The sequence below is a fragment of the Temnothorax longispinosus genome, chromosome 2 (assembly GCF_030848805.1).
Source record: "Temnothorax longispinosus isolate EJ_2023e chromosome 2, Tlon_JGU_v1, whole genome shotgun sequence".
Classification (NCBI taxonomy): Eukaryota; Metazoa; Arthropoda; class Insecta; order Hymenoptera; family Formicidae; genus Temnothorax; species Temnothorax longispinosus.
The window spans coordinates 3,630,762-3,643,390 of NC_092359.1; the positions used below are offsets into that span (position 1 = coordinate 3,630,762).

General features: G+C 35.8%; 1 protein-coding gene across 4 annotated transcripts in view; it reads right to left on the minus strand.

Annotated features, from left to right (window-relative positions):
• The window catches only part of Dpr12 (defective proboscis extension response 12), a 276,297-nt gene that overhangs the window by 127,387 nt on the left and 136,281 nt on the right, over nucleotides 1-12,629 (minus strand). For 3 of the 4 annotated variants that reach the window (XM_071771541.1, XM_071771540.1, XM_071771542.1), the window contains one exon: nucleotides 8,181-8,278. In XM_071771541.1, coding sequence (XP_071627642.1) covers nucleotides 8,181-8,256 — 76 coding nt within the window. In that variant the 5' untranslated portion in view covers nucleotides 8,257-8,278. Of the gene's footprint in view, nucleotides 1-8,180; nucleotides 8,279-10,022; nucleotides 10,341-12,629 lie in introns of those variants that run through there. The other variant, XM_071771539.1, reaches the window with a different exon arrangement.

Genomic DNA, 12,629 nt, shown 5'->3' on the forward strand with positions numbered 1-12,629 from the left:
ACTGTGGACTCTGACACAAGGACTGTAGACTCTACGAACGTTTGCCGCACGCTTTAGGAAAGTGTAAATTGCGATTTCCAGATATTATCGGAGGAGAGAGAAGGTGTGTCAATATATTACGATTTTCCGAACCTGGAGTTGTAAGTTGAAAGTTGTTATAATTACTTTTTGTGAAAACGTAACACGTTTTTGAATTATAAATTAACATTTAAAAAAGTTAATCAAATTATGTAATATAATCATGTAATAACGAAGACATCTATCAGCAGAATTTTGCAGAGGCGGAGAATGAGTGAGATTACAAAAAGCGAGAGCAGAGATACGATTTTTCCAACTTTAGTTAACGGCGTTAACGCCATTGAAAACTCAAGCACTAAATTTATCTTGCTTTCAGATCGCCTAACACTGCAACCGTTTTTATGACAAGGCACAAGTGTTCGGCGAACACTTGTTTAAGCCAAACGGAGTGGAGGATATGTTTCTCATTCACCGGGGCGAATGTCCTCGAAATGCGAGAGCTATACACTTTTTAACCAACCTGCTGTTTCTTTTCTCGCGCAACATTTTGCTCTCTTGTTCACCCTGACGATGTAGGACGGGGACCGAGCGTATAAGACGTCATTTCCGGGTTTGACAGCTTCGCATAAATTACACGCGCGTTGTATGCACGTGTGTCGCCGAAAGAGAGAAGATATGGGTAGCCCAGTTTATTCACGGCGGGTCAAATGCACCGCGCGGAGGAGAAACTGTGAGACGAAAGAGTGCTTGGATTCAGTTTTTCACTTTTTCGCCATGATAAAACTGGCAGCGTCCTCGATAACGCGGAAGCTTTCATAATTTGCGGGAAATGCCTCTTATACTTGGCAAACTCGATTCTCTCGCGCGCGCGCTTTCGAGACGGAAATGCAGTTTCGATCGCTGAAATCATTTCGCATCGAACGACAAGATGATTACAATAGTGTCCGATTAAAATAATCAATACTTGTTTTGGGAATTTATATGTACAAAAAGATACACGAATTTTGAAAGATAAAATACGTTAATAATCTTTGAAGAATTATTTCTTGTGCGAGAGTATTACGTCCGCGATAGTTACAGATGGGAAGCTTAAATAAATTTATAGCGAGCTTATGAGATCTAAAAATATTATAAATATATTATGGCATTACTTTAATGATCATTAGCGATGTGAAAATATTAACGTATAATAAACTAATTTGTTTGGTATGAATCTTGTAATATCTTTTTATGCATGTAAGAAAAAATATTAGATACTTACAATTAGTGTAAAAATAAATGTCTCACGTGAGAATATGCAATGCATACGGCGAAAAATTGAGATCAAAAGTAATATTTTATCCTAAAACAACAATTGACTATTAAGCTATGTTTCAGCTCACTAGCTTTAATCTCTTGTTTCTACGATAAAGCTCTCTAATAATTCGGTAACTCGTCTAATCCTGCAATGTTTAAACTTGACTATCTGCATATAAGCGCGCTTGAAAATTAATTTTAAAGTCTAAATGTAAACTTTTTGCTATGTACATAATAAAATTGGTAAAAGCCCTATATGTGTAAAGATATAAAACTAATGATAAACGCACGAGCATCCGGTGATTTTCAAATAGCGATCATTAAAAAGCGTCTTACACGTTTATAGAAAAAGTATGATTCAGAGACATAAATATTTAAAGATATCTAAAATCTAAGTAAAAATTGAAATCTGAGATATCTAGAAAACTTCTAGGTAATTTATGACCTAAAAGGTCTTTTCTACGAGCCAGGCAAGACTCACGAAATTTACCATTTAAGAAACTGAGAATCTTAGAACCAGAGACGAAAATAACCTAGACTTTAAGAAGTCTAGAACCAGATAAATCGAGATTGCAGTTTTCAGGAAAGTAGAAAGAACGATGATGCTCCTCGAGGACACTCTTAGCAAGTGCACCGATGCAATAACTTTCGTTACATTTTTGCGGGGATAATTGTACCTCCAAACTATCTGGCGGTTGTCCACGTCGGATGGGATCGTTTAAGAGTCGACAATACACCGTTGAAAAGGATGGTAGGTTTTCACAGGCAGACGACCAGACCGCGATATAAGAACCTCTTAGGCACTAAAACTTTGTACTTGGGATAATAGCGCGTCTGAATAATGAGATAGATAAGTGACGTAATTTGTCATTCGTGGGAATAATCGGTTAACTCGAGTGAGCGGAAGGACTGCTCGTTGTTAAAGAAAGAATTTTCGCTTTTGCGAAAAGAAAAGGCGATTTGGGTGCAGCGCGGATTAATATTACTTACGGCAGAAATTATATGACAATTTTGTTCAGGAAACATTGGTTTCATTCATGAAGTTATGGAAGTAGAAGAAAAATACAGTTTAGGTAGGAAACCTGCGTAGAAACGTCTTATCGATGTTTAAAGATCGGATTCTTTTCGCAAACTTTGTAATTCAATTTTGATGTTATGATTTAAAAGGGAGAGAGAAAGGCAGAGTAAAGAGTATCGAGAAGAAGTCCTTGTTATTGCAGAGGCCTTTGTGAAATATCACGGGGAACTAATTAGATCTTACATAAGCAGTACTGATCCGCTATTTTTTACATATAATTTGAAAGTTATATAACGCGCAGGTTACGCAAAAATATATTGAATATTATATAATATTAAACATTTTTCATAATAGAATTATAAATACATAATAAAAAATTACACCCTCAATAATTCTTGTTAATAATATTCTGAATTTAACGAATAGAGTTCCCACTTTAAATCTTGTGAATGTCCTTTAAATTCTGTTGTAAAACGAGAGTTTATTCACGTAATGAGCTGATATTTCGAGATTCGCCGTATGTAAGTTTACTTTTTACATTAAATATCGATTGTGAGATAGACCCAAATTAACTTCTCGCATCGCCTTTTATAGAATTTCCGATACCTAAATATGGATGCCGGCGTAACGATTCCAGGGAAGCTACCTAAATGCGCTTGGCGCGATTTCAATTTCAAAGCGGGGAAAGCTCTTTAAAGCGGTATGCCGATTCCACGCGATTAAGCTATCAAGAGACAATTCTTGCCTGTACTACTCCAGGATGGGAAATACTTTCCCCTTTATTGGTTTTACCCCATTAAAAAAAAAATTTCCCTTATTAATTCTATTAAAAATTCCATTAAAATTCTTGAGTATATCTCTTGCGAGTATGTTATATCAAACAAGCTCGAGAAATAATAATTATTATTAAATCAGCAATTATATACTTATTTTAATACATTATGATAATTAAACTGTATTAATTTTATTCTATTGATATTAAAATTTAATATTAATGGAATAATATTATAATATAAATATCTTTCAAAAATTAGTGTAATTTTTGAACAATAATATAATCTTTAAATTAGAATAAAACATCAATAGATATTAGTAAGATGTTTTTGCTATGTAATTACATTCTTATTTCCGCGGTAAAATACGGTAATACGTTTTTACAAATTACAATCCTCGAATGATATAACACTCATTAGAAAACAAGACTTTCATCGCAGCGGTAGAAATACACTTCTTTTGTTATCGCCAATACAAAGAAGCCAAGCTACCCTTATCGCGTGTGTCTTTTAAACTGCCATCACGTAGGCCTGAATAATACTTCCTTTTCGCCTGTGGACGGCGGCGGCGGTCTGCACGCACGAAAAATCCTTTTTATTGCGGCAGGGAGTTGCATGTCTACAAGTCTATGAGCGCGTACACGTTCCCCGCGCTGCTGATTATCGCGCGACCATTACTTATTCTTTCTCTCTTTTCTTACCAGTTCTTATACTTGTTTTGAAAAAACGCAACACCTTCATAGAGTTGTTGAGTAGTCGTGAGTAAAATTGCATCGCGAAAGAGGGGCGTTCCCGATTAACAACGATCGTAACAGAGTGTCCGACCGATGTAACTTTTTCTCTAGCACGATTCCGAAATGCGATTTCATGTGGCTTGGACCTCCCGTGTATATCACGGCATAGCATTAAGATGTTAAATATAAATTACTTTTGGTTTTAGATTCAGGATATAAATCACTATGTAAAGAACCTCGAGATTTTTATGTAGTCCAACCATTACTATATATTTTACTAATACCTTATTAAGTTCTTTCTTACCAACAAATCTCAACAACTATATAATTATCTAATTTGTCATTAGCAAAAGAAAATAAAATGCGAACAATTTCATACGAGTTTATTAAAATTTTCTTCACGTAAATTTATTTGACGGAATAGAAGGCGCGAAAAATGAAAGACACGTTCACTCGTAAGTAATGTACTCAAAATTAAAAATTCTTATTTTGTTATTAATAAAAAAAGAAAAGAGAAATTATATGCAAAGTCCAATAAACAGCGAAGATGTATACCCTTTCCTAATTCCAAGTTTCCACTGTATCCACATACCAAGCATTTCATGTTGACGATTACGCATGCCTACATGCAAGGTATGGAAACAATTTCATGGATTTTGGTGAAGAATGTCGACACACATGCGTATGACTACAAACACGACTAGGATGCATATATACGTAATTATTGTCACGCATTATGGAATGTGTCCTTACTTTAGCGTTTTTTTCTGACCGTACATAAATCACTACATTCGATCGCTATGCGTAATAATAATTATGATCAGATTGCGATTAGCGGTTTTTAACTCTAATTAGCGTAATTTAACTCTAGACATCGGTTTAAATTTCATATTTAAACTTTTAATATTTAACAGTGTAGCTGTTTAAATACCGCGATGTTTTCAAAATTACAGTGCTGTGCTTGGGCGCATATTTCTTTCTCTTTCCTTGTATATCCACGAAATTTAATGCATTTTTGCCTGCACGCAGATAATTTAACATAATATACATAATGATTAATAATTCGTTACAAATGTAAGGTTAATTTCTTCCGCCGTTCTTTTTTTTTCCTTCGTTGCAGAAAATGCGTACAAGTAGATGTACTGCCGCGACAATCTAAAAGAGCTTTAAAAAAATATCGTACATTTTTATTTTCCCTTTTCTCTGTTTGCGAGGATGTCATGAGAAAGTAATAACAATGTACATTAATAATCATTTTCGTATGCGAAATGTCTGAATAAAGAAAGAGGTAGGAGAACCAGAAATGTGTACTCTCAAAATTTATTTCGCTGTGTTGCTTTTATAGCGATGTGGCATGCATGGCGCTGTCACTATCTATGATATAAATATCCAAAAGCCACGTATGTTTTCCACTCTTCATAAAAATATCCCTTTCATCATTTTTACGAATCTTTCGTTGCTTCGCTTTTTCCCTCACTCTTCAACCAACCGAAAGACCGCGTTTTTTTACGCGTTGTTTGAACGTATTTGCTTGTATTACTGTAGCGTGCGTTTTCTTTTTTTTTTAATCGTATCCCTGCAATGTTTCTTTCCCTCATCGCCAGCGGCTGACCAAGCGAGTCTGCATCCACTTTTCCTTTTCTGACGTGGCTTGAACGCGGCGCATTGATGAAAATCTCACTTCAGACACCGTGCACCATGCCTTAACGAGCAGTAGACTGGAAAATGTATGACGCTATTTTTGCGCACGTACCGCATCTTCCACGTATTTCCATATTTCCGCCGTCGGGCTTTTTCTTGCGCTTCCAGACTTCCTCTTTCTCTTTGCCGCTAATGACTCGCACGATGGTCGTACGTGCAGTATACGAGCATGCACGCGTGAGTTCGGAATAAATGAGCGATTCTTGTTGCACTTGAAGACTCACCGAGCTATGCCGAGCATTTTAATTAGAAGCACTTTCGTCACGTTTACGTATAACAGGTGTCTGTCAAAAGCTTTGACACGCATGCACATCGATGTTCTCTCCTTTGTTCCATATTTTTATTTAAAAAAAGTTTTATCGACTAACAAAATTTCCAATGTCATTTGCGGATATGACTATATCGTTATATAAGTCGGATTTATTTTAAAGGCGATAAGTACAATTCATTCAAACTAACTTTGTACGTTACTTTTTCCAAAGTAGTGTCCCAGTTTCTCCAAAAGCTTAGAATAAGATAAACTATAAATATTTAACATTTCAAGGGAGCGCTAGTCTGTGACTTATTTTCGCTTTAACCTTTTTTTTACGTGCCATTTTCGCTTCCGTATTTTCGCTTCTCCGTTTCGCTTGGAAATTCGATGTTTGATGTGCATACGGGCATATGCGCAAACAGGTAAACCAGCAAGACGGTTTCGCGCGCTAAAAAGGATTTCTCTCAAGACGAATATATATATCCGCCTATACCACCGCCACCGCGCGACAAGTTATTTTTCCTGGAGAAGTAAACGGGAGAGAATAAAATTTTTAGCTGCGCGTTTTCTATTTCACCCTGTATCTGCAAGCGTTTTCCGGGATTATCCACGACATTATGGTGCATACATGCCGGCACATCTTTACTCGGGCTTTCTTACTTTTCTACCGGCTTTCCTTTGAGTGTCGGCACATTCATCACGCGTAAAGAATTATCTACCTAGCGTTATTTATTCAGTGCGTCTTATTATTAGCGTATATATTTTTGAGGATAAGTAAGCCAAGTGACTTCATAGAAAAATATTTAACGCACGCCTTGCTAATGCAACTTGCAGAGATTATATGTAGATAATATGTATAAGAAGTCTAAACCAATTTAATTCATGTATCAAGCCTATAAATCAAAATATAAAAATTTGTGTACTGGCTACTAACTAATAAAAGTTACTAGAAAATTAAATGATATATAATAAGTTTTTATATTAAATTGTGATTAATAAAGGTTTTTATATCTCTTGATATACAAATATTGATTAGTCTCATGTATCGTAATTGATCAAAAAATGAATCAAAACTATTATAAATACATATACATTTATACATGTATCGTCATCTTTTTTCTTGTTCGACTTTCTTCTTTAGTAACATGAATACAAGTTCGCTTTAACTGTAACACGGACATAAATACATTTATTGCGCTATGAATGTCGATGGAATACGTTAAATTAGAATAATTATATGCACGCCAAACGATCGATATCAAAGGCTGAAAAAATAGGCCTTTCGATCTTAGGCGGTAATGCATCAAAACGCGATATGAAATAATATGCATAATTTGCACTCTACCTCGGCATAATTGCTATAAGGAAATAATTATTAGAAGATTGCTCGCGATATCGCTTCTCTTAGATGGGATTAATACTTTATGAACGTAATGCGCCCTAATGCGACCTGTACCACGAAATGTAAATTCAAGCGTTAACTTTTCGAGCGCTTCATTCAAATTTTACCTGCGATTAACGTTAAAGAGCTTTTACGTTAAGAGCATCACTGCGCTCGCGCGAGGAGAGAAAGAAATACCTTCTACTGACTTTTTCCAATTTTCCACGATATATAAATGCGTAAAAGCATTTGAAAAAAAAAAAAACGCAAAAATTGATTACAAAATTATTGTAATTGTGTTGTAATCGGTAGGGCAGCATTATTGATGCTCCACCACAGAAAAGGCATTCTCGCGGACTTCCGTGCCAATCGAAAGTGAAAGCTTTATTCACTTCACCCGATATAAGCGCGGCATTTCATAATTCCAGAAAATTTGAAAGGCTTCCTTTATGAACCGCAGTCGAGTCCATTATAATGCCCCGTTCAATACACAGAAAGGGCCATCTTCTAGCATTTTTTGACGATACAACGCACCTAGGAATTTATCAAGCTCCGTGTCTCCGTGCATTATTATGCCGCTCACGTGACGAAATATATCCAACCCATTGTACGTGTTCATTATTATTGGTATTTCTCATCTTTCTTGCATGACAAAGAAATTAATAATGCCGTCAATAGCGATGATGAAACTAACTCATAATTCTATTCAGTATATCTTACGCCCGAACCTCATTTTGACGTAACTTAATGATATGGAAAATATTTTATGTGATTGTTATCTTCGTACATAATTTAAATAATTAAATAAAAAACATTGAACGCGTTAAGGTGTGTCAATGGTAATTTGTTCTCATTTGCAAACATTTAATAAATAAATGAATAATATAATGTTTGTTTTTATATAATCAATTTCCAATTATTTTGTTACGTTTAAAATAAGAGAAGCGTGTTGCGAAGTACATTCTTATTTCAAGAAGAAGAAAAGAGACTCTTATTCTTTGCTTACCTTTATCGAGCGACCTGGCCAAGAGGATTGTCGGCAGAATCAAGAAGACCATGTACCACGAGAGCCGGTCCCGCATCCTCGCGAGGTTCCAAGTCCTCCTGGAAAAGAAACATCCGATTAATACTGCAGCCTTCGACTAACGACATTCTATGCCCACTTTTGCCATACAGGTGCGCGTGTGACGCATCCGGAACGAGAAACTTTGTTCGCACGGAGAGAACTTCGTTTATTATGCACCAAAAAGCCGTCAACGTGAATAACACGGAGAAACTCGACGGAGAAAATAAGATTTTCATGTCTCTACTGATGTGCATATGGAAACGTATACTGTATGGCGTAGTCTAACCTGTGAATAAATTTTGCCTGGCAAAGCATTGACACGCTCGTCGAATTCACCGAATTTTTGTCATAGAATATATTTTGTATTTATGATAAAAAGCTTTCAGTTGAAACTTGAAACCGTTATTCTTTTCCAGTTACAATAATCAGTAATATAATATCATTTGTAATGTGACTCAATCTCTTTCTGTCTCTCTCTTTCGCTGTTTTATTTAATATTATAAAATCAATGAATATTAGCAAAACTAAAATTTGAGAAAAAACGACATTTGATATTGAGCGACTTACAATATTGAGGTTTGCAAGAAAAACAAACAACGCAATTTAACTGGTCTGAGAAACAAATACAAATAAAGTGCTAAATTAAAAGTACCGATGCAATATTTCGCCCGGAATGTACGGACAGATTTCAACAACGCGTATACGCGAGATATATTCGACTTTATAGCTCATTGAAAGTTGCGATGCACGAAAAATATCGCATGGTGTTTGCTCTGGCACGTGCAATACATGCAGCGGCTCACAGTTGTTCGGTGCGACGCATCAGATTCTCTGGATAGGCGTGATATCGCACGCTTTTCGAAGCGCAAAACAATTTCGGAGCGACACGGGGTGCCGTCGGTGCCCGCCAGCGAGAAGCTCGACGCTACGTCGCGCTGCACTGCACTGCACGAGCGATAAATTTACGCCACCGAAAGCGGCGAAAATGAGGGACGTATCGCCGTGAGAAAAGTACGGAACGGAAAATTGCTGACGCGACGCCGCTAATTTCGCGGTAGTTCGTAACGGCAAAGTATGTCGTTGACACCTCGATTTTCGCGGCGACCTCCTGGCAGCGAATTCACCGAGTAATTCAAAATTATTCTGATCGATAGACATCGCGCGGGTTTTCTTCAACGTGAACATTGAAATTTCCAATAAGACGACCGTTGTTCGTTTCAATGTCGAAATTTTCAAACAGCGCTCTTCAATTGCTCTTCAATTGTGGAAATTAAAGAGTTTTAATAAATTACTGTTTAGAGACAACTACATTTATGTATAACAAAACTTCATTCTTCACTTAATTTAATATAAAATTTAACATTTTAACAACGTTTTTAAGGATAACTGTTTTAAAGGAGATAACAGTTTTAAAAGATATTTGATGGTAAAATTTTATTTTCCTTTATAAAAGTATTTGTGGAAAACAAAGGTTTCTTTGCAAAAAATATTGCAGCTTTGCATTAAATAAGAATAAATTAAAGTCTAATTTTAAATTCATGAATAGGGAAGAAATAAATGTACTTAAATTAAACTAAAAGATACTAAATGCTTTGTAATAATGTTTGATAACTTATAATTGCAATTTATGAAGTTATTGGTTAGCAACAACGGTGATGATGACGAATAAACATTATTTATATTGTTATTTTCTCTCAAATTTGCGATAAGAATATGCAGCTGGACATTCCAGGACTATACTATTGATTTTTCGGGGCAAGCTTTCCACTTTCAAAGGTATACCTTCAAAGTTCGAAATAGAGAGGGTGGCAGGACTAATGGACGACAGCGTTAATGAGTTCAGATTGCGTAAGACGTTGCTTCTTCGAGAAAATTAACAGCTTGACGCATTATATTCCATAACGAACAAACGAGTTAAGCTCGTGTTAGCTCGCGTAACACTCTTATCTGTCCGAGAGTTGCGTAACGCGCAATTACACGGTCCGCACGTGCTGATTAAATACACGGAAAATTTGCGGAGTCTCTAAAAACACATTCCTTTCTTGCGACCGTTAATCCGACTAATTCCGACCATTCGGTTAATTGGACTGTTAAAGTCTCGTCCGTTGTAGCGAGAGCCATGTGGCAATACGGAAGAAAAGTGAGATAACCCTGACGAAACCTCATAATCAAACTGTGAAAGAGTCATGTGATACATATCGTTTATTATGCTGTTTTCTGCTCGATGTAACCTGAACCATGATAAACCATGACCTGAACGATCGAGTTATAATTGATGTTCAATCAAACATGGCTTCGTTAGTGCTGTTTGCCCCGTTCCCGTTGCTAGCGCGACAAGTAACAGTAGTGAACGAATAAAATATTTACATCTCCCATGATTTGTACGACGCGATATGTAATAAAGCAAATTTAAATTTCATAGAAAAAAAATGCAAATATATAAACGTAAATTACACAATCTTTGAATGACATTTGCATTTCATTCGTACAATTTTCAATTCTAAAATAGTATATATCCAGAGTTTATCTAATATTTATCCGTGCAATTTTTTCATTGAAAATTTGCTTTTTGTTTGAAAATATCAAACTTTATTTACAGTCAGTTTTATGAAAAACTTTAAATAGATTCGCTCAAAATTTCGATTTCAAAGCAATCAGCATCAGCCTCGGTAGCAATTATTATTTGTATTAAATCCACTGGATTAAATAAACTGCGAATATTGCTGACAGCGTTAATGGAAAATATTTTTTATTTGCCTCGCCCATCTATCTAGAACAGAAGCGTATTATAATGATAAAACTGATGACTCAATTATTGCAAATATACGCAGCATTTATCTGGTTGTGCCATATTTAACGATGACTATATTTTACGAATGTTATGTTTGACGATTTAACGGTTACTTTACTCGTATTAATAATTTATAATATGTAAATTATTTTGGCGCAAATTTTGGAAAGTAAAATAAAGAAATAAATGTTAAATTAAGATAAGAGTTGCAATGGAGCAGTCCGTATATGTATAACAAAATAGGATATTATTAAATTCACGATATTGCTAAATATTAATAATCTTGAAGACCATATTTATTAAATATTTATTAATTGTGTAAAAAAACATCGGTTAATTGAGTAGATTGTATATTTAATTAAATATTACATGTTTAATTTTTAATACATTTAATTTAATACTGAATATTATTATATAAATACTGAATCCTAACCATAAATATTAAAAATTCATGAATTTGTATGAAAACATATACCTTTTAGTCAGACACATTTAATCATGCCAATTGGCATGAAACTCTTTACTTTTTAATAGAATAATGTTGATCTAATTGGGAAGAAAGAATTAGGAATGTGATCATAAAACGGTTTTATTCCATTTTCTAACTCTCGTGATTCTTCAAAGTTGTTAAGATTTTAGGATTTGTTCTTACTAAAAGAAATTGACATGCATTAAAATCTTGTTTTACGTAACACGTGTTTTTATTAAAATCCGTAAATGTGCAGTGAAATTATTTATCCGGGTAATCGCATTGCATTACAAACGCTGGACGAGTTTCATTTGGCGTATGGAAATTTACTTTCCGCTTTCTACGAATAAAAGTTTAAATATCTCGTTATTCCTTTTTTTTTACTGAAAGGTTTTGCTCGGCACGATAAACGAATAAATTGTTATTCCACACAATTAAATTCTCCGGAGAATACGAAGGCTGAATGTTGCTGTTCCGGTGAACTATGCGCGCCGAAAGTTTCGACGTTTCGAATTCCAGCTGGTCTTAACGTCTCCAGTCCTAGATTTTCGCCGCAGAAATCCTACTTAGCGTCGGTTCGGATCGTTGACACGCTTACTTTTGGAATTATCTTTGTGCCCGCTCGGGAAATTCGTACGACGCGACGGACGATTTTACTCGCGCTTAGAGCTCGCTTTCAATTTAAACTCGAGCTTCGGAAAAAGTTTCACGAGAGCTAACCGGAGTAGCGTCGGTAGGTATTCACTGGAGGTCGCACACCGTGAAAAAGTTCGTGAGGCAGGTGAGGCTTTTGCGAGCCTCGCGATTGAACAAGCTAGAAATTATTGTGCGCGCTCCTAAACGCTCCCCCGAGTGAAATCTTGTTTAATGGAATAATAGATCACGGTTTGGAGTATTAACGCTACGTCAATATTAGCGAACATAACTAACGCCCATTTGTTGACGCGTGGATTCGAGCCTCAATGATAATTCGCACGATTTGCGTCTGATTCTTGTGGCAAGCGGACACGATCTCCGCGTTTAATCTTGCTGGTGTTTGTCGAACAAGCATGAGCCGATTGACGGATGCGTATCGCCGCGGTATATACCTCTGGCATTCTCCTTAATCTAAAGGTAATACACGCAGTGT